At 38.6% G+C, this 22,099-nt stretch overlaps 2 protein-coding genes across 4 annotated transcripts in view; one reads left to right on the top strand and one right to left on the bottom strand.

Moving 5' to 3' along the window:
• The first annotated feature begins 39 nt into the window (after positions 1-39).
• LOC306859776 (proteasomal ubiquitin receptor ADRM1-like) lies at positions 40-6,172 on the top strand. Of its 2 annotated transcripts, XM_079401025.1 has the most exons (10): positions 46-164; positions 607-824; positions 900-1,016; positions 1,168-1,291; positions 3,525-3,608; positions 3,741-3,813; positions 3,952-4,211; positions 4,299-4,456; positions 5,584-5,686; positions 5,833-6,123. In XM_079401025.1, exons 2-10 carry the CDS (start codon positions 615-617, stop codon positions 5,934-5,936), a joined length of 1,233 nt encoding a protein of 410 aa, XP_079257151.1. In that variant the 5' UTR covers positions 46-164; positions 607-614; the 3' UTR covers positions 5,937-6,123. The 2 variants fall into 2 exon arrangements, with proteins under 2 accessions (XP_079257152.1, XP_079257151.1); XM_079401026.1 differs by lacking the exons at positions 3,525-3,608; positions 3,741-3,813 and having other exon boundaries at positions 40-164; positions 1,168-1,240; positions 3,975-4,211; positions 5,833-6,172.
• LOC306859775 (laminin subunit alpha-5-like) overlaps positions 6,115-22,099 on the bottom strand; it is a 67,873-nt gene continuing 51,888 nt past the window's right edge. For both annotated transcript variants that reach the window (XM_079401023.1, XM_079401024.1), the window contains exons 43-80: positions 21,794-21,924; positions 21,484-21,564; positions 20,536-20,750; positions 20,333-20,433; positions 20,066-20,249; positions 19,836-19,976; positions 19,411-19,562; positions 19,151-19,261; positions 18,914-19,025; positions 18,652-18,822; positions 18,046-18,242; positions 17,760-17,876; positions 17,498-17,652; positions 16,816-16,957; positions 16,638-16,737; positions 16,429-16,542; positions 15,557-15,742; positions 15,326-15,468; positions 15,063-15,245; positions 14,790-14,926; positions 14,526-14,679; positions 13,948-14,090; positions 13,681-13,843; positions 13,465-13,596; positions 13,225-13,367; positions 12,989-13,121; positions 11,627-11,767; positions 11,409-11,539; positions 11,162-11,326; positions 10,927-11,053; positions 10,540-10,688; positions 10,015-10,204; positions 9,779-9,925; positions 8,773-8,920; positions 8,555-8,685; positions 8,273-8,366; positions 6,867-6,986; positions 6,115-6,735 (exon numbers count right to left, since the gene is read on the bottom strand). In XM_079401023.1, the coding sequence (XP_079257149.1) occupies positions 6,587-6,735; positions 6,867-6,986; positions 8,273-8,366; positions 8,555-8,685; positions 8,773-8,920; positions 9,779-9,925; positions 10,015-10,204; positions 10,540-10,688; positions 10,927-11,053; positions 11,162-11,326; positions 11,409-11,539; positions 11,627-11,767; positions 12,989-13,121; positions 13,225-13,367; positions 13,465-13,596; positions 13,681-13,843; positions 13,948-14,090; positions 14,526-14,679; positions 14,790-14,926; positions 15,063-15,245; positions 15,326-15,468; positions 15,557-15,742; positions 16,429-16,542; positions 16,638-16,737; positions 16,816-16,957; positions 17,498-17,652; positions 17,760-17,876; positions 18,046-18,242; positions 18,652-18,822; positions 18,914-19,025; positions 19,151-19,261; positions 19,411-19,562; positions 19,836-19,976; positions 20,066-20,249; positions 20,333-20,433; positions 20,536-20,750; positions 21,484-21,564; positions 21,794-21,924 (5,433 nt within the window). In that variant the 3' untranslated portion in view covers positions 6,115-6,586. The remainder of the gene's footprint in view (positions 6,736-6,866; positions 6,987-8,272; positions 8,367-8,554; positions 8,686-8,772; positions 8,921-9,778; positions 9,926-10,014; positions 10,205-10,539; positions 10,689-10,926; positions 11,054-11,161; positions 11,327-11,408; positions 11,540-11,626; positions 11,768-12,988; positions 13,122-13,224; positions 13,368-13,464; positions 13,597-13,680; positions 13,844-13,947; positions 14,091-14,525; positions 14,680-14,789; positions 14,927-15,062; positions 15,246-15,325; positions 15,469-15,556; positions 15,743-16,428; positions 16,543-16,637; positions 16,738-16,815; positions 16,958-17,497; positions 17,653-17,759; positions 17,877-18,045; positions 18,243-18,651; positions 18,823-18,913; positions 19,026-19,150; positions 19,262-19,410; positions 19,563-19,835; positions 19,977-20,065; positions 20,250-20,332; positions 20,434-20,535; positions 20,751-21,483; positions 21,565-21,793; positions 21,925-22,099) is intronic.

Raw genomic sequence — 22,099 nt, 5'->3', positions numbered from 1 at the left:
GGCCAATCAAATGCTTCCTTACGTACGAACGTGACCAATAGGAACACGGCTAGCAGGATACAGGAAGTCTCGTGGCACATTTCACCAGTGAACTCTTCAAGCGAGTGTCATTTAAAGACCCTTATCTGCTGCAGACATCCACGAAAGATAAGACTTATCCACCGGTATGATACACTTTTATTACAATACGTTATTGTCAGATTTATAGCGGCGTGATTCGTTTAAATACGCTTCGGAAACCAAATGCTTAGTCACTGTTGAGTTGTTTAAATGGCAGCTAACTTAATGCTAATTGAGTGAAGTGCTTCAGAAGCCAAACAATAAAAATATGATTAAATTTTCAACCTGAGGGTCAAACAGTTAATTATGGTGCTATATTATATCTTAAGATAATATGTAAATGTATATTTGAACTAAAACAAGCCAGTTTTGAAGCTAGCTAGATTGCTAATAAATCTTGCTGAGTAACTGTGCTCACATCTTCAAGCTTCATGTTGTTTATTAACCTTGTGATGAAGGTGAGCACTGAGCTCTTTTTTATGTGAATTCAGAAAGAGCTTGAAATGATGTTTTAAATTTGTTTTACTGTTTGTGTTGTCTTTCCAGAAGTAAGGATGTCATCTGGAGCTCTGTTCCCCAGTCTGGTTTCTGGGTCCCGCAGCTCATCCAGTAAATACCTGGTTGAGTTCAGGGCGGGTAAAATGACCCTGAAGAGCAGCACAGTGACCCCGGACAAGCGCAAAGGCACCGCCTACATCCAGCAGACAGACGACTCCCTCATCCACTTCTGCTGGAAGGACAGGACCTCTGGAAACGTGGAGGATGTGAGGGCTGTTTACTGTTTGCATGCAACCGATGTTGTTTTATATGGCTATCAAAGTCTTGATTTTGTGTTTCAGGATCTGATAATATTCCCAGATGACTGTGAGTTCAAGCGGGTGAACCAGTGCACTACAGGACGCGTGTATGTGCTGAAGTTCAAGGCCGGCTCTAAAAGGCTGTTCTTTTGGATGCAGGTGAGTAAAAGATTGCAGAGCAAAGTATTTCTTGATGGTTGCTGACATACAGCATTTCAGATTTGCTTTGTCAGAATATAATGAAATGATGCACTTAGAGGGAATTGTGATGCCTGATCGGCTCAAGCCACATTTGTGCATCTCTCTAAAGGAACCGAAAACAGATAAAGATGAGGAGTACTGTCGCAAAGTCAACGAGTATCTGAACAACCCACCCATGCCAGGCACTCTGGGAAGCGGAGGAGGTGGTGGCCATGAACTCTCTGCACTTGGTGGTGAGTGATATAAGATGGAGAACATGCATCTCACTTTGGGCCTGTCCTAAAACCCCCTCTTGCATTCTTGGCTAGAGAGCATGTGTAGGCTATAAGATTCAGGGATGCATACTTGCCAATTTTCAGTGAAAATCATAATAGGTCTTTTGTAGGAGTATGTAGCTTAGTTAATCAGTTTTTGAAATTGGGGTGGAGGTGGGTTGGTCTTTCTGGTAGTACAGGTAGTTAAGACTCAATTCTGTACCCGCTCTAAGGCCTATATGTGTGTGCACTTTAGTTTCTATTTACAGAGGCAAATTTTCCTATTTACAAGTTGTTTTCGCAGCATCACAGACATGTCAGTTGAAAGCGAGGGTCAATAGGCCTGAGGCAGGGTAGCGCCATATTTAATTGCCGTCAGGAATGAAAACGAAGCTGTGAGTGATAGTAGTCTGTTTGATGGATTGTACTGCTGTTCAATAACATGCAGCTGGCAAAACATCTTTCTGAAAAACAAGTTCGGTAGACAAAAGCCTTACGAAACTCTTTTGAAAATTGTGAATTGTGAAAATTTGGGTCTAGGATCTTTATGCAGTCTGTGCTGTTGTAAAGACCGCAAGTCTGTATCTCACAGCCTTGTTTTCAACCACGTGAAATTAAATATGGTCTCTAAGGTGGTTTCTAAGGTGTTAAAGTTAGTCAGATTTGCACAATACTGCCCACAATGCTGAATGATCTCACTGACTGAGTTCTACATGCTTGCGGATCTTTTTGTGACGATATGATATAAATAAAAGACTGATTGTGCAGTGCACAGCATGAGCTCATGCTGAAATGAAGTGATTGACAGCTTCTGTGATTTACAGTAGACTACTCTTTGCTTGCTTTTCTGTGTATAATGCCTTAGCAATTTATATAAAAGTTTTGGGAGTGACTTCAAAACATACCTGTGCTGATTACTTAATTTTTTTAGATATTATAGTTGGATACTAAAAAACTCAAGTCACTCTCATTTTCATTTGTTAATTTATCTAACTGAAGAAATATTTGAAGGTATTTAAAGGGATAGTTCACCCAAAAATAAAAATTCTGTCATCAATTACTCACCCTCATCGTTCCAAACCCGTAAGACCTTCGTTCATCTTCGGAACACGAATTAAGATATTTGTGATGAATTCCGAGAGCTGTCTGACCCTCCATAGACAGCAAGGATCCTACCTCTATCAAGGCCCAGAAACGTAGCAAGGAGACCATTAAAATAATCCATGATGCGGAGAAGACAAATTGTTGAATAATTATTGAAGTCATTAGTTTTGTTTTCTTTGTGCACAAAAGGTATTCTCGTAGCTTCAGTGGTTCAACTGTAATTTTATGAGGCTACGAGAATACTTTGTGCGCAAAGAAAACAAAAATAACTTTATTCAACAATTTGTCTCCTCTGCATCACCCTAGCGCCATTTTGGAGAATATCTACTGAATGTGAACAACGTATGCTGTTCTGTGTCAGCTGCACCATATGGATTTATGCTTTGATCTGAACTAAAACAATGTTTCCGTGTGGCGCTGCACACGCTGTTTACATTCAGTGGATAGATACTCTCCAAAATGGAGCTATAGGGTGACGTGGAGGAGATGAATTGTTGAATAAAGTTATTTTTGTTTTGTTTGTGCAAAAAGTATTCTCGTAGCTTCATAAAATTAAGGTTGAAGCCCTGATGTCAAATGGACTGTTTTACTGAAGTCCTTGCTACGTTTCTGGACCTGGGAACATTGCAGCTGTGTTGCTGTCTATGCAGGGTCAGAGAGCTCTCGGAATTCATCAAAAATATATTTAATTTCTGTTCCGAAGATGAACAAAGGTCTTACGGGTTTGGAATGACGTGAGGGTGATTAATGTCTGATTAATGGTGATTAATGACAAGGGTGATTATTTTTGGGTGAACTATCCCTTTAAGGAGGGTAGTTATTTATTTACATAATTATTTTTATTTGAAATAGTTCAAACTGCACAAGACTTTCCAAGGACTGAAAAATGCCAACGTTCACACTAAATCCACAGCTGTGACAGTGCTTCAGGTGTATTTGAGGCTAAACGTAGCCCATCATTCGTTAGGTTCAGGAACTGTTCAGGATGTGCGCTGAGATTGTGAGGAAAACTACATTAAATTAGATATTACATATCTAAGACAGGCTCTTTGTCAAGAAGAGTACTTAAGTGAATTTCCCTTTTGTACATGTAATTCTCTATAAGCAGAAGGTGGTCTGCAAAGCCTCCTGGGTAATATGAGTCACAATCAACTCATGCAGCTGATTGGACCAACAGGACTGGGTGGACTTGGTGAGTTATTTATTTATTTTTAAGTAATATTCTATGTCCATGATTGTACATGCTATTTGAACTGGGCCATATTGCAAATAAATAAATATAAGTTTGAAGTCAGTAATTTGTTTTTTTTTTTTTTAATTAAAGGTGCTCTGGCTGGTCCAGGTCTGGCCGGTCTGTTGGCCAGTGGAGGACCTGCTACCAGCAGCTCAACCTCGAGGTACATCTTTTGATTTCTCCATGCTTATTTCTGGTGCTGTGCTCACACATCTTATATATAAATGCATCATTCATTCATTCATTCATTCATTCATTCATCTTGCTGATTTTATTTATTATCCGCCTTCTGTACGCACAGCTCCCGCAGCCAATCGGCAGCAGCCACTCCCTCCTCTGGATCGGCCGCCCGCATCAGCTCCACCCAGGCACCCACCACACCCGTCACCCCTGCTGCTACCTCCACCAGCTCGCCCACGGTGACCCCCACCACCCCTGCAGCCCAGACTCCCTCCATGCCTGCGGGACCTCCCTCCAGCACACAGCCCATCCAGCTGAGTGACCTCCAGAGCATCCTGGCCACCATGAACGTGCCTGCCATTGCTGCAGAGGGGCCGGGAGGTGAGACACTGACAGCTGAAGTACCTTTGATGTGATCTTCGCCCAGATTTCCCATTCTCTAATACGCTGTGCATTGCTCCTCTGTAGTGGACTTGGCGAGTGTGTTGACCCCTGATGTCATGGCTCCTATTCTGGCTAACCCTGAAGTGCAGCAGAGACTGCTGCCGTACCTACCGTCAGGAGAATCGCTCCCACAGAGCGCCGACGAGATCCAGAACACACTGACCTCTCCACAGTTCCAGCAGGTCACACTCATGCTCATAATGCACTCAAATGAACATTGCAGTACAGTGTTATTGATGATAACCATAGTACGTTCAAATTCTGGAAATACTTGTGTTGTGGGTCAGACTGAATCTAATGGGATTCAGTGTAATTCACTAAAATTGCACTATGAAAGAAAAAACTCTAAACCTTTAACCCTGTGGCGCTGTTTGGTTATTTTTGACCAAAAAGTTTCATTTTAAGTTTAAGAATTTCTGAATTCAATGGAATGACATGAAACTTAATAAATAAGTCAAACACAAAGATGTATGGACATGATTAAAGGTTAAATCATTAGGTCCAGAAAAAAAACAAATAACACTTGTACTGTTTATTTACTTCTAAAAATGACCACATTGTAGTGTAAAGTGAACTTCACCTAGTGGAAATGTTTGGTACTGCACCCATATAAAATCATACTCATTTTTTGAGATATCACCCTCAAATTTGGAACACAACTTGCTTTGATATTCACACAGTTTTAGGGTGAAACAGTTTTTGGAAAATATATAATTTCATATGAAATATTGTTTTGTGCATTTTCCATAATTTATTTTGGAAATATTTAGCAATAATAACACTCCAGCAATAACCTGCCAACATTTACTCACCCTCATGTCATAGCAAACCTGTATAGATTTCTTTCTTCTGTTGAATACAAAAGAAGATATTTTGAAGAACCAGTTGTTGGTCCCCATTGAAAGAAATACTATGGAATTCAATGGGGACCATCAACTTTTTGATTACCAGCATTCTTCAAAATATCATCTTTAGTGTTCAACATATGTTGAACTATCCCTGTAATGCTAGTTGTCACCCATCATAAAATGGAAAATTGAATGAATTATAAAAAGGATAGTTACAGTCTAATTGCTTGAGCTGTATTTGAAGTGGCTGTAAAAGATCATTCTGCTAAATATTGACTGAAAATATTGCTTAGCAGAAGAATTATTTGTCATCAATGAATTATAACACTGTTTTTGTGGGTTTATTTTATGAAACTTTGCCAGGTATATGTAGTGATTTATGTAAGCAATTTGTGTGAATCTTGGGTTTGTCCATGTATTCTGCTTTGATGTAAACATGCTCTGTGTCTGTGTCTGTGCAGGCAATGAGTATGTTCAGCAGTGCTCTGGCCTCTGGTCAGCTCGGCCCTCTCATGAACCAGTTTGGTCTGCCTTCTGAAGCAGTGGATGCAGCTAATAAAGGAGGTGAGATGTGTAGCTCGTCCATCAATCAACACAATTTGAATTCAAATTTATATGAACTTCAAGGAAACGGTGTATCTTGAGTATTTGTAATAACTATTTTATGTTTGGTACCCACAAGCACTCATTTGCTTTGTCTTGGTGTTTAGATGTGGAGGCGTTTGCCAAGGCCATGGAGGGCAGTGATAGCAAGACAGATGATGGTGATTCCAAAGACAAGAAAGATGATGATGAGGACATGAGCTTGGATTAGAACAACCTTCTGAACACAGTTGTCTCTCTGAAGTGTTAGTCTCATGTAGTCTGGGTTGTTTGCCTGTACTCACATTGATTCACATGCGTGTTTTGTATGTCCAAAGCTACACAATTAAACAATTGACTCTGTAATTCCAGCTTGTGCATGTGTAAAGTTGATCAGCATGAAATCATGGTGACGTAAAACAAAGGAAATGTTTATTGCCAATAAAAATACAGCTGAGGGAATCTGACAAAATATAAAAAGTGACAAAAATAATATTTAATGAGTTTTCAACTCCAGTGATTTTAGATAATACACAATAAATCCCTATGGCGCATGGGAAATCCACATTAAATTGCCATCCAGTGTTTTTATACAACTAAATATTCCCATAAAACCCATTTAATGGTCATATGATTGTACTAATTAAACCTGGACAATATGAATCCAGTGCCAATCCAGCTCTATATTCCCTCTGGTCCCTGCCGTTCTGAACATAGTTTATCAGTGGCGTCTCAGCACTTACAGTGCTTTTTAACGAAACTACATACACAGGTGTCATGAAAGTAAACATAAATATTGGTTAAATTAAATGCTAAGCAAACCCATCACCTGCTGATTTGATAGTGTGAGTGTAGAGTATGTAGGGTTAATGTAGCTGTGGTCTATAATGCAGGGCAACCCTGAGTCCCCACAGATCCAGACACTGATAGGGGTTTGGACAGCATGACAGGCCTGTGGTTCAGTATGGCTTTCCTCACACATCCGTGGAAAGAGAGGACGGTGGACGGGAGACCTGGCACGGCTATAGTATCTGCACACGAGGACAACAGGTTTATGTCAATATTGAGCATCACTTCGATGTAAGATTTGGTTCATTTAGCTTTAAAAATTTGATTTGACAGGAATTGTAAATATTGATTTGATAGCATTCAGATGTCATACCTGGCACACCGCCCAGATAAACAGTCTCTTTGCCCCCGTTCGATCTGCTCAGTTTGGGACCCACTCCATGTTCACTCGCCGCATCCACGTGTAGCTGGATTACATTGCTCTTCTTCACAACTTCAATCATAAAAATGCAAGCGTCAAATACATTAGCTTCAAACTTTTAATCAACTCTAGTTCAAATAAAAAGGTTCTTTGTCAATTAATTACATGGTAAAGCTATTATTGTGTTAAATGAGAAATAATCAAGTAGACATTACAAATAGTAGCTTTAGTTAAAAATTATTTGATTTGATTCAACATAAAACTTGTTACACATAAACGTTTAGGCTACAACAGCCTAACATAAACTATGAAACATCTCAGCATTTTTTGTTCATGCGATGTAAGTCAAAGTAACCAAAACAGCTTTGTTCCCAACAGTTTTCAAAATACCTTTTATGTTGCACAAAAGAAAGTAAACCTAGTATTCAGGTTTGAAATGACATGAGGGTGAGTAAAAGATGACAGATTTGTTTTGTTTTGGTAAACTATCCCTTTAATGCTTTTTTATTTCTTTATTTATTTATTGCACTCTAAAGAAGAAACTAAAACAGTAAATGTCTTTATGAGTCATTCATTCATTCGTTTTGTTCAAACGGCTGATTCATTCAGGAAAATGGCGCTCTCTATGAATGGGCTTTGAATCATTGTTTCATACGATTCGTTCAAAACGTGGATTCATTCAGAAACTGTACCCCCTATGTTGCTCACACAACAGTCCTGCGGTGGCTTTATAGGTAATATTTTTGTTTGCAAAATTGAGCAAAAACACACAATACTGTGTTCAAAATATAACCCAACCTTCTGTTCTTATTTACTGAACTGTTGTATAAAATCACATTTGCACTCGTTATATTTGGAACAAACAGCACTCGTCTGATACTGCTCTCGCTGCTCGTGTAATATCACTTATCATGTGATAGAAATATGAGACAAAAACTCATACAGGGGCAATTTTGCCCCAATATCTTGAATTTTAGGAGCAAAACTGCATTTGTGGAGGCGTTGCCCTACATCATATTTGTCAAGTCTACTGTATGAAATGTAAGATGACGTACAGATCTGGGGGTGGGGCCAGTGCATTAACGGTGAAAAAATATTGTATTATTTTTAACTAATTAACACGTTAAACTGAGAGCCCTAATTTTAACCCTTCTGTTCTGTGTAGCTTCAGAACCAGATGAAAAGTAAAAAAAAAAAAAAAAAAAAGTGATGGACAACAAGAACCAAGTAAAGCTAATAATGATATTAATGTTAATAATGATATTAAATTCAAATGTCTTTGGTTTCCAAATAAAAAAAAACTACAAAGACCACAAGGGTTAAATGCAGTGTGATTGTTTGCGTTTTTAAAGACTCACTTGTAATAGTGTGCCAACCTCCATCACAGAGAGACTCTTCTGGTGCGAGACTGACTGAGAACTTTCCACTGCCGCTGTTCACCAACACAGTCACCTGCACAGAACAAACACACTTCAAGCTGGTGTACGGACCCGTCCCACTGACCGTCAGGCAGCACCACCGCCCCTAAACTACTTCCCTGCCCGCATCTGTTGACATTCCCTGAACTCTCATTTAAAAATGATTTAACCTGGTAAGAGCTATGGGTAAGTCTTTGCGTGTGTATGTGTGAGCTGTGTCACCTGGCCCTGGTTCAGATAGAGACTCAGCTGTTGAGATTTCTTGGCTCCAGTGAGCAGCAGGAGCCCGGAGTCTGAAACCAGACGCACCTCCAGCTGGATCTCCAGGTCCCGGCCCAACACCAGCGATTCGTCTAGCATGACAGAGAGGCGCAATAAACCAAGTGTACTGTACACCACCTTTCTGAATTTAATCTGAAGCGTTTGACTGATTGGCTCACCGATGGTCAGATATCCTCCCTGACTGGAGAAATAAACCCCGGGCTGGAGGGGCAGCTGGTAGCAAGGTGTCACTCCCACACTGTGAGAGGGGCTCTGTGACGGCACCTCGTTCAGATTCAGATCCCGCATGCAGCCAACGAAACCAGCCTGGAAGAAAGAAACAGAAAGAAAGAAAAGCCACATCACATCACAAAGTTATATCTTTGTGAAAATGTACAGATCTTGGTTCCTAAGCACAGTCAGCTGCCCCCAAAAAACAGCTTTTTAGAATATCATGATTGCATTCCAGAACTGAAGGCTACTGCCTTTTACAATATCATTAAATATATTCTTAATGGATAAGGCAATTCCAAAATGCATTGCATTCTCAAACTTCCAAGAGGTCTATTCTGTATATTCACCAACAGATTTTATTACTAAAATATCCACATTATTATTAAAAAAACAAATAAAAATAAAAAGCATGTTCTTATTACAATATTAATGTTTAATGTTTATAAAATAATACAGTATTAAACAATATAATATTCAAAATAAAATAAACATATTTACATGTTATTACTAAAACAATGATTATTTTACATTTTCCTTTATTTTTACAATAAAATAAAATAACCCTTGTGTATTTCATTTAACATGAAAAATATAGTAACAGTTCATGCTAATTAAAAAAAGAGACTGTTCAAATAAAATCTGAATATTTCGATTAAAGTAAAATTAAATAAAACATGGTGGACAGCGACCTGCATTTCAATGAAAATGAAAAAATGCATAATAAACAGTCATTATGTAATTAAAAAAAGACTATCTTCAACATTTGTGCATACTTGTTAGCTTAGCAACTAACATCAATACTAATATCAGCCTCTTGTTCCCCCTGCAATATTTGTGTGACTCGTTGAGCTGTTGCCCATGTAGAGCATTTCATTTCAGTCACTATATAAAGCAGTAGACAACAAGGCAGTTCACTCGTTTTGAGCATAACGTGTGTAATAGAGTGTTTACCATAGCTGCGCTGTGGTCTGAGGGAAGTCCACCGATATAGAGAGGAGCACCAAACACACTCTTCCCTCCGCCCGTCACCTTCTTGTTCTGGGTGTCGAGGCCATCCACTGTCAGAGAGGCCCTGTCAGCCTCCACTCTCACAAACACCTGCACCAGTTCATTGAGATAATAAGAGATCTGGGAGAAAACAAAAAGACAAATGTATGTCTAAAATCACAACTCATCCACATACGAACCGTGTGCCACAGGCCGTCGTTGTATTTCTTTTTGCTGCGTATGCTGGTCTTCCTCTTTCCGCCGTTGACCATCAGCATCAGATGGCCATCAAACACAGAGAGTGTCATGGTCCTCTGGCCTTTCCCTCCCGCCACGTAGAAAATCAGTCCACTCGAGGAGTTCACACGCACACCGACAGAGATGTGCGGCCTGCAGGTGGGGTTATACACAGGTATGTAATTTTGGCATTTTTGGTCAATATAAGTGACTTTTTTTGGAAATATTATAACAATTTTCATGCTAATTTATATTATATTTACTCATATTTTTATATTTAGATTACCTTTCTGTCATCTAACACTCACTTAAAAGTTGAATTGTTAGAAACACCAATAATTTAAGAACAATGTTAAATGTAATCGCAAAATGAATATTTCATACAAAATATTGCAGAATTCTAATAACAGCCATTAATTGGTTAGCATCAGCCATAACAAGTCATTTGCTTTACAGTGTTTTATTACTGTGAGGTTTTTTATACTCACGCCTTGCTAAACGCTCGAGGCAGCGAATCAAATCTCAGATGGCTGTGGGAGGAGCCACTGAAATGATGAGAGTTGACCTCCTGGATGGACATCTCACCCTGACAGGAGTCACGTGCCATTCGGCTTCTCGAACTTCCATGAGCCTTAATCTGTATATTCACAAACAGAAGCGCTCATTAAAATAATAGGATTATCTATTATTAAGAAAATAATATATTATTAAAAAGAAACAGTTTATGCGTTAACGGAAAATGATTTCATACTAGCAAAATAATATAATATTAAATCAATATATTTAAAATCAAATAAATATGAATGTGTTGTTATACAATTATTTAAAATGTATTTTTTAATAAAATAAAATTTCAAAATCGTTAAAAATAGTACATTTAGATTCTTTCGCCGTGGTGAATCCAGTATTTCCAGTGGGACTGAAGAGGAGGGGCAAACGAATGTGTATTTGTGCCCCTCTTGAGCTTTTTTCATATCTTCTACCGTGTGGGGTTCATTATTTCTAAGAACACAATATAGAAATGATAAAAGCTGATGTAATTGTAACGTTCATTACAGCTTATAACCATTCAGGTATACGATTTAACACACTCTTCATCGGATCACACACCTCTTCATGAAGAAGTTACTGACGCAGCCGGTGAGTTTGGTGAGGCCGCCTGTCTCAGGTGTGCCGCCCACATAAGAAATGTCAGCTTGCAGCGCCGTCCTGCTGTCAGCCGCACTGACATTTACTCCTTGCTTCTCAAGAACATCATCTATATAAACAAGTAACCTAAACAAAGGCAGAAATAGTCACAACCCTATACACAAACACAATTTTATTGTATATTAATGTTAAACACAGAGTGGCATACCCATCTCCGATCCGGTAAAATGCAACATAGTGACTGTTGTCATCGTTGTAAGTCTTCTGAGACCTGACTCCATTTTTTTCAGTACTGACTACTACATGGCCGCTGTCTAATACCACCTGACACCTGTCACTCTGAGGGGACGAAAACAAACACAAAATTTGACATAAAATTGACATTGTATGTTATATACTCAATATATGATTTGATATAATTTGTACCTGGCCTTGGCGGTAAAACATGAGGCCGTTTTGCTGATCAGTTCTGAAGCCGATGCCAGCATAGAAGTTGTCTGGATTCAGTACATCGTCCATTTTCAAGCCCAGGTAACCTTCACCAGTGAAATGAGCCTCACGAGTAAACTGACACACAACACAAACACACATGAACGTGTCTTAATGCAGCAGATGTCGTATGTGCTGGAAAACAGTGGGGTTGGGAATCATAAGGAATTGACAGATTCTGGTTCTGAGTGATTTTGGTATCAAGTTTCCTTTAATAACTAAGTTGTTGTTGCACCTTGTATAACTGGGGTCATTTTAGCATTTTTACAGTAACAACAATTCTAAAAAAGATTTTGCTGTAAAAATGGTCCTTTGCTTTGTTACATATTTTATCAAAGTGTCTAGTCAAGTAATATCGACTTGGCACTAAATAATATTCCTAAGATTCGGTATACTTAAACAGAAACATTTGTTGAAAAGAAATTTGGTGTAGTGTTTGCAAACATTCGGACATTAAATTGCGGAGCATTTAAATATAAAATATGGGTACTACTTCAGATTTTTAGGGAACACTATTCATAACTTGTTGCTTATTAGCATGCATATTACTAACATGATATTGGCTGTTTATTAGTACTTAAAGCACATTTTAATGCCTTATTCTGCATGATCATATTCTAGACCCCTTACCCAATACCTAAACATAACTACCTGGTACTACAACAACTACCTTACTATGAATAAGCAGCAATCGGGAGGAAAAGCTCTTAATAGTAAATATGTGTTTACTAATCTAATGTGTTACCAAAATATGTGATGGACTAAGTGAAGAAATGAACTGGAAATGATGTTTGCATCAAAGTAGGTGGTCAAACCCAACTTCGGAATCATAATTTTGGACCAGCAGCAGTTAGAAAGTTTTCAAACCAACAAAATAAACTCAAAAACACCTGTATATTCAGTAGCCCCTCACTGCAGAACACAAGATCCAGGGGGCGTGGTTGGATCCACGTCTAGGGGTGAAGATTGGTAGGTTTAGGGGTGGAGATGGGGTGGGTTTAGGGGTGGAGATGGGGTGGGTTTAGGGATCAGGGAGTGGAGATGGACAGGTTTAGGGATATGTAAGGTGGGAGGAGTTGGATCTGGATCCAACCACGCCCCCCGGATCCTGTGTTCTGCAGTGAGGACCATTTCTGTATATTGGCTGGACTGGAGGACTGGTTACTTCACACCCCAGATTTTGGAGGCTTCTTTTTTTTTTTACAATTAACTGAGTGAATTAACACAGATGTTCCAGAAGCATGAGCAGAACTGAATGTAGATTCCCAACCCTACTGAAACAAGAATGATGATGCTCACCAGCAGGTCATCTGGACAGCCATAGCTGATCCCTGCACTCTTCATGGTCTTCATTTGAACGAAGCTTCTCATGGCCTTAATGGTCCTGAGGCAGCCTTTTATGGAGCCGCGCTTCCCAAACACACTCTTTAAACTGCATTGACATGCACAGATAGTTAATTACACAGCAAGGATCACCAGCCTATGTACAAGTGGATCTAGATATGACTTCTCTGTGGAAATATCTGTATGGTCACCTCTCGGGCATCTGATCATGTGGCACTCCACCCAGGAAATATCGTCCTGTGAAGTTGAGCCCTTTGCTGGAAAGCGTGTAGACCTTCTGACGATCTAGCCTTACTAGCATTTCATTTTTCGAAAGTTGAAAGATAACGTCCAACTGAAAACAACAAACAGAAAACATTCAAATAAATAAAACTTACAGAGATGAGCAGACAGGCAGGAAAATACTGGAATACATAGAGGGTTTTACTCACAAATTTTGCCTGCGCGTTACTGATTTTAATTTTTGACTCTTGTTGTGTGTCATTTAAGATGGACAACGGTCCATCAAGGTTATGGAGGACTTTCAGAAGACCTCCTTGCACAGCTATGCACACAAACTTATCCTGAGAAGGGAAAAGAAAGACATTAACACATGATAACATGCGTCAAACAATCCCAAATCCTAAGTTTTGCAGTCCACGTCCCACCTTTCTTTGGAACAACAGGAGAATGCCGTTTTGTGAGATGAGTTTAACATGCTGCTCAAACACACGGTCGTCCTTCTGAGTTTCGAACAAAACCTCAACATAGCCCGAACCATCAAAATACACTCCGTCAACTCCCCACTCGGGCGTATTTGCTGGCCTCTTCCTGTTTAAACACATGAAGCGATTTTACAAGGAATGCACTCTCGCTAAGGGGTTAACACAGATTATATGATTTAATTAATAAATAATAAATGAAACCTCTCTGACCGTGAACAAGGGAGCTCAGTTGTGGTGTCCATTTGGAAGGTTTGCTCAAAGTTATAAAGGCTGATTAGTTCTTCATTTAGACTTAATAACTCCAGGCAGCCCTTGAAGAAGTTAGAAGATGTCATGTTCAGATCCACGGGAGGCTGTGCGTGTTTGAGAGAAAGAGAAAGAAATTGTGAAATATTCAAATGTATTGAAATGGATGACAAAAAATAGCTGATAATTAGTTCAATGTTATCGCAGATAATCAATAAATGGCCGATATTAAAATTCTATACCAGCTGAGTTTTGGTCACCTTTGGCTTGCTCGGTTGGGTTTGAAAGACAATTAAAATTGAGTAATATTATTGATATGACTGCACTGACGCCATCGGATGAAAACAAAACTTGAACTGAATCGAGCTGGATAATGACACTATTTACGACTATAAACCTGCTTTATTTTAATCTAATTTGTTTCATAATTGATTAACTCTAGGTGGTTAGTAGGGTGTTTGCTTATTGGCTCAAGTCAAAAGTGCCCACTCCTAAGTGTTTATTATATTCTGCTCCATAGATATGAGTTTTGCTTTACTCACAGTGAATGTGCTGGGATAAGATCCAACAAAAAACACAGTCTCCTCAGCTGGTAAATTAAGCAGGCCTTTTCCTTTTCTTGCCTCCATGCTTTGTTTAACTATTTTTGTTTCTTCTGTGTCTGTAGACATTGCCATCTGACCATACTGTAGAGTCCTGCACACAAAGAATACACAAATACAGAGTAAATACAGCTAGAATATAATTTCAGTGAAGTCTAAGCTCAACAGGTACATGTCGGTAATGATGGTGTGCACGTTTCCTACCTCTCCAGGACAATTTTGTTGAAGTAATCCTTATTGACGTCCTCAGTCATTAGTACCTGCGCTGTATCTTCTCCCACATTGAAGTACCAGCGCAGCTTTGATCCTTCCAGTGTCATTGCCATATAATCTTTTTTGGACTACAACACACATACAGCACAGACACGTGTTTATATCACACATACTGTGTATAATTAATCATGCGCAACTCAAAACAGCTTAACTTAACTTATCATAAAGGTACAAATCACTGTTAGGCTGAGGAGGTTGACTTACATCTTTGTTTCCAAGGTAGAGGACAAACTGGGGTTTGGTGGAGTCAGTTTGGCGTAGTGTACGTGTGGTACGTGGTAGCTTGATGTACATGTGTAGCGATGAATAGGCTGCCAGGTCGGCCACATTACTGGGCGTCCTCACTTGTACTCCTGAGTTACCATTGAACTGCATCGACACACTCACCTGAAGAACAGACAGTCGAGTCACTGCCTGCAGCACTGGGGAAAAACTGTGGATACTTTGAGACTTCTGAAGAGCTGTACCTTGTTGGCAGCATTGCGAGCCTGTTCAATAAGCTGGCGGATTCTCTGGATGCTGTCGGAGATGTTAGATGGCTGAAATGAGGTGTTCTGCAGACGATCCAACTTCTTCATCAGCTGAGGAAGAGTATCGCTCAGCGCCACCACTGCAGGAACACAGAAACACATTGGACTTGATGTGAAAGGCAAGTCAAGATCACTCGTGCTCACTCAGGAGAGCTTCCTCACACGCACCTGAGGTACTGGCATCATTGAGGGCTTTGTTGATATCGTCGCTGGTGGCGTTGGAGTCTCCGTACTGCTTCTGCCATTCCTCCAGCTGCTTCTGAATTGGAGCCAGCGCGTTGCTAACATTAGCCACCGTGTTGTTGGCCTGCTCCACTGCACTCTTAGCTGCGGCGATGTTATTCGCTATGTCTTCTGTATCATTTCAACACATTTGAATGACAATGTTTAAGTCATGGTTTTTATTCAGTTAAGCTTGACCGACAATATAGACAATAATGTTTAAAAGTTTGCAGGCAGTATTTTTTTTTTTAAAGTAAAATACTTTCATTCAGCAAGGATGCATTAAAGTGATCAAAAGTGACAGAAAAATGCATTTATAAAGGTAACAAAAGATTTCTATTTAAAATAAATGATGTTCTTTTGAACTTTCTATGCATCAAAGAATCCTGAAAAAAATCTATTTAAATCTCTACACAAATGTTAAGCAGTGCAACTGTTACATTAATAATTTTAATAAAATTAAACATTAATATTAATAAGAAGAGTTAAGTTTCTTGAGCAGCAAATCAGCATATTAGAATGATTTCTGGAGGGTCATGTGACCCTGAAGACTGGAGTAATGTTGAGCATCACAGGAATAAATTACATTTAAAAACATTAAAATAGAAAAGCTATTTAAAATGATAATATTTTACAATATTATAGTTTTTACTGTATAAATAAATGATTCTTTTGAATTATATTTCTTCTTTCCAAAACATAAAAAAAAATCTTACCAACCCCAATCTTTTAAACGGTAGTGTATTCATATGCAAGTTTGCTAGCTATTAGTTAGATCTCAATGAACACAATGAAGACTAAGGACTTTGAGCTCTGACCTCGACTGATGTTGAGGCTATTCTGAATGTTCTTTAGGTCTTGGAGCATCTTCTCTTTCTTCTTTTCAGCATCCTGCAAACTTTTCTGTATTGAGTCCACACGTGGCTTTAGACCTGACAAAGATACAGTAATGGCCTGTATTACACCGAGGTTCACAACAACAATGATGTAGGCCGACCTTGAAAGAAGCATGAGTTGCTGTTCTTACTTTGACTGCTGTTATTCAGTTCCTCTGCTTCTCTCACAAGCTCATTACTCTGATTCTTCAGTGCAGCAGCTTGTTGGGGCAGGTCTTTGTCCTTTATGTTCTAGATCAATAAACTTGTGTCACTTACTCATGTTTTCAGAGCAATTAAGATGCATTGATGTGCATGCATTGACTGTACCTCCAGAGCCTCAGTAGCAGCTTCATTGGCTTTCTTAGCTGCAGTCTCAGCTTCCAGCACGCTGTTTATAATGTCAGTGTATGCGCGAGATGCGTTCAGAGCACGCTGCACGAAGCCGTCTTGATTGGAGCCAGATATTAGACTGCACCACATATAAAAAAACATTCATCATATCATAATAGAGAGTACAAGAATGTGCACTATATAGCCAAGCTGACATATTGATTAATTGTCAGGAATTTTAAGATTATTGTATCAGTCAATAACAGTTTCTTCTTGGCTGATTAACAGACATAGCAGCAAAATTTACCTGTCAATCGATAATGAATGCTTTGCTTTTTTTAATTTCAAATTTTAATTTAATTTTTTCAATTTCAAAATTCATTTTTTTTTTTTTCTTTCCTTTCCTTTTCTTTGTTTTTATCATGTTTGTGTAAAGCACTTTTGAATTATCATTGTATATGAAATGTGTTATGTATATAAAATTGCTTTGCTAATTGCATTTTATTGTGTCCAATAATTACATAAAATATTGTGCAAAATATTTGTTCAGTTCAGCTAGTTTGTGGATCCCTTATGTGCTGCCTTTTAATTATGTACACTGAGATACATCAGTCACAATGCTAGCATCTAGCATCAGAATTGCTCAATATAAGTTGACCACTACAAAATAGTCACACACCTGGAAAGATTATTGGCGAGCTGGTCCAGCATTTCAGCGTGTTTCTCTGCAGCCTCCACCAGGGGAATTTTACTGGCGGACGGAGCGTATTTCTGTACCTTCTCAGCTAGAGGCTGCCGCGCTCCATCCAACTGAGCAGCCAGACGCTCATAGTCCTGATAGAGACGACACAACATGCATGAGTCCAAGAATAAGCTCAGTGAGGTTCATTTATAATACACAGAAACGCTATATTTGATTCTGCATGCATATGAATATGTACCTCTTTGGAGTCCTGGAGCATGGAGAGGAGGTCGTTGACCTGCGTCACATCATCCTCTGCCATCTGAAGCTGGTTCTCTACCTCCTTCTGCTTCTTCAGCAGGTTATTTACTATGTTCTAGAAAAACGCAACAGAGAAATACATTTATTCATATTGCAATTCCATTAAAATCCTCTTCCAATTCAAATCCCAATTCAGCTTCCTTTGATGTGTGGCCAGTTGAACTCAAATTCTAATAGTTAAATTGATATTTTTCCCAATTCTGTGTATGTGTTTGTATAAATACCTGCAACTCCTTCATGCTTTTCTCATTAATGTTGTTAGCCTCCACGGCGTTTGCTGTGTTTTTGACGGCCTCATTCATAGCGTCTCTGAGGTCCATCAGCTGCTGATTGAACTGGTTCAGCTTGTTTCTGATGTTCTCTGCCACAGCCTCATTATTTAGTGTCCGGTTTGCAATCTCATTTTTCACACGATCTACCACTACAGAGAGACAACAACTGTAAAGCACAAGGTCTACAATCTTAAAACAGAAAAAAAAACATGTTACACTTATAAATGGCAATACAAAAAGTGCTGGCTTTTTATTTTTATTTGTTCTAGATTTGCGTTCCTTTTAGTAGAATGTATTATAATTGGGGTTATATTTATTTGTAAGATCGTATAATGCATTAAAAATACTTTTATAATATATAGTTATATAGAGTACAGTATAAAGGCTTCAATCTAACTTTTCCCATTCTAAAATCAAGTATTATATAGGGTTATAAGCTTAGAAAGGTTATACAATGATCAGTTACATGCATGACAGTCCCATACTGTTACAGAATAAAATGAAAAAGCTTGAGGTTGGTGAAAATTTCTTTTAGACTTGGTCCGTCCTGTCATTTACATTTGTTGGCGTGGTCCAGCTCATTTTCAGCTAGTTTCTTCTGGAAGTTGAAGCCCCTGAAGCGCATGTCTCTGAGCATGGACTCCACTTCTGCTATATTTCGAGCCAGTTCCTTGTCATCGATCACCTTGGTCTCATTTTGTGCTGTCCGGTTCACCTGCAGTATAATATCTGAGCAGATGCAGAAATGTTGTCTGTTGAATGTGCGTGAATGGGTAAATGTAATAAGATACAAGTTTTTTTTTCTTCCTCACACTCGTACCGTGCACATCTCCCATGATGCCTTTGATGAATCCAAGCAGGTCTTGTGCTCTAGTGTGTGTGGTGTTAGTATTGTCCTCTAAAGCATCGCCTTTCTTTTGTGTGACTAAGGCCTAAAACACAGACACACAAAAGCAAATTATGGTCAAATGGTCCTTTTTACACATCGATGGTTTGAAAACAGCAAAAAAAAGAATTTTTAATCAGAATGAGTTTATCTGATGATATATTCTCATACCTTCTCCTCTAACTCTTTAATATCCAAGCCAATGATTTGCAGCTCTCCCTCCAGCATACTGGCCTGGTTCCTGCTCTTATCCAGAGTGCTGTTGTAGTTATTTATGGCAGTCTGGAGCATAAAGATAGTTATACTTATAATACTACATAACTAAAAGTTGAGGTTACTACATAACTTCAGTGAGGCAAATAGTAAAATCTAAAAGTCCTAATAGAGGGTCAGAGAGTGTTTGTGTGTGTGTGAGAGAGAGAGAGACTCACAGCAACGTCCTGAATGGATGCATTGAGGCGGTTTAGTTGAGCCCAGGCGACTGAGCTGGCATTGAGGCTGCTCAGCTGATGGGCAATGGACTGATAATGTTCGTTTACCTTGTCCAGATCCTCCAGCAGCACTATCACACAGCTGTCACAGGCTAAAAACAGAATGCACAACATCATCATCTGATGTATGAAATGAACTGCAACCCACAAAACATATTGTTCACTTTACCTTTGTATTGACAGAGTGAATGTATGAATTAATGAGTGAGGGAATTAATTATAGACTATAATGAATCATTTATTTATTGAGTGAGTGTATATATACTACCATTCAAAAAATTTGGTGTTGGTAAAATGTAATGTTTTTGAACATTATTTTTGTTTATATCTGAATGAAGTGTGCTGTGCAGTGAAGCAGTACTCACGCTGACAGTGCACATCTGCTCCATGAAGCATAGGGACTCTGTATTTATTAAGACAGGTGTCACACTGCTTCCCTGTCATACCTGCTGCACAATGACACTCTCCTGTGCGAGGGTCACAGCGGCCTCCTCTACACTCACACTCTACAGACCACACAAATACATCAATAAATTCAACTGATAATGTTTCATATTCCATATTCCTGCAGTGTGCATATGTGTGTTTGACTCACTCTTGCAGCCATTAGGGCTGTAGCCCCAGTAACCTGGAGCACACTGGCGGCAGTTCGGTCCATTAACCCCAGGCTGACAGGCACATGTGCCGTTAACAGGGTCACAAGGCTGAACTAGTGCCGCTGCTGCATTACAATCACACTTATGGCAACCAGAGCAGGTATCAAAGCCAAATGCCCCATCCTAAACAAAACAAAACAAAAAAAATTACCATCAACCTCCAAGACGAGACAATAGATAAAGACAAAACAGACGAGCAGACATACCTCACAGCGGTCACAGTGGGCTCCCAACACACCAGGCTTACAGTGGCACTTCCCCGTGACAGGGTCACAACGTTCAGTGCCACAAGGAGAACAGTTGCATCCTGGGTAATACAGGTGGGAAATAAGGCAATCATGAGAACTCTCTGAAAACAGGAAATACCATACAGATTGGATAAATTTAATTTTTTTCAAATGTGTCTTACGAGTGCAGTTCTTGGCAGTGATGGCATCCCCGTAGAAACCCGGGGCGCAGATCTCACAGTGCGGCCCGGCAGAGTTGTGCATGCAGCTCTGACACTCGCCTGTCAAAGGGTGGCAGTCACTGAACAGCATGTTAGAGTCTGAGTTTCCATTGCAGTTACACGGCTGGCATGCGCTGCCAATCACCATTGGGTTTCCATAGTATCCTGGTGCACATCTGTAAAAAAAAAGGGTAATTTTCATTTATATATATAATTTTCTAATTGACAGTAATTACATTTACATTTAATCATTTATCCAAATTAAATATTTAATTATTTATTTAGTAATTCAATAATTTAATTAATTATTTATGTAGCAATTAAACAATTTAATTAATTATTTAATAACAACAATATATTTTTATCATGCATAAATGTATCGTTTTAATTTAATATAAAAATAATTGCATCCAAAATAAAAGTGTTTGTTTACATCTTATATGTATGTGTGCTGCGTATATTTATTATTATATTATATATATATATATATATATATATATATATATATATATATATATATATATACACACATATGCATGTATATTTCAGAAAAATATTTTATTTTTATATATTAATATTAATTAATTTATAATATAAATTATATGAATATAAATATAGACATGTAAATACATGTAAATATTTTCAAAATATATACTGTATGTGTGTGTATTTATATATACATATTAAATATACACAGAACACACACATACATTTTTCAAACAAAAACTTTTATTTTGGATGCGATTAATTGTGATTAATCGTTTGACAGCACTAATAAAATTTATAATTGATACATTTTAATTATTTAATTGTATTTTTATTTATTATTATGGCAAATTATAATAAATAAAAAAATTATAAAAATTATTACTGATTAAATAACAATAACAATAAGCTTCATAACTGTACCTCTCACACTTGGATCCAGCATAGCCAGGCCTACATAGACACTGCATATGATTGGGCTTCTCCACACAGCGAATGGCAAAACTGATAACAAGACCAAACAGATGACATCCTTTAATTTCAGAATGAGGCATGCTGGGATATCCAGTACTGAAATAAGTAAAAGCAAAACCAGAAAAGAAACCAGGAAGAAAAAATAAACTGGCACATTATATTTCAAGCAAATCAACAGGAGAAAGACTAAGAAAAAAGATCTGAGATGAACAGGAAATAGTAAATTAATGGTACAGATGATGAAATAAGACGAACTGACTTGTTTGAAGCCACTTGCAGCGGGCAGGGGCAGCTGGAGCAGGACACCGCGTGACCATCAACAGTGTTGTTCCCATGAAAACCGCCCAGGCACTGCTCACAATGATTTCCAGCGGTATTGTGGTGGCAGTTCTGTGTATGAAGAGTTAAACTTACAGAAAACACTCTAACTGAATCTCCAAGTTGTGTTCCAACATCTATTCTTGGAACTTTGAGAGGTCTTCCCCAGGATCTTAAACCTTAATTAGATTTACGATTTTGTTTTCCATGAAGTTTGACATTTTACTATACCCAGTGGAATCTGAAA

This window comes from Barbus barbus (assembly GCF_936440315.1).
Source record: "Barbus barbus genome assembly, chromosome: 40".
Taxonomy (NCBI): Eukaryota; Metazoa; Chordata; class Actinopteri; order Cypriniformes; family Cyprinidae; genus Barbus; species Barbus barbus.
This window is presented reverse-complemented; position numbering and strand designations above follow the sequence as displayed.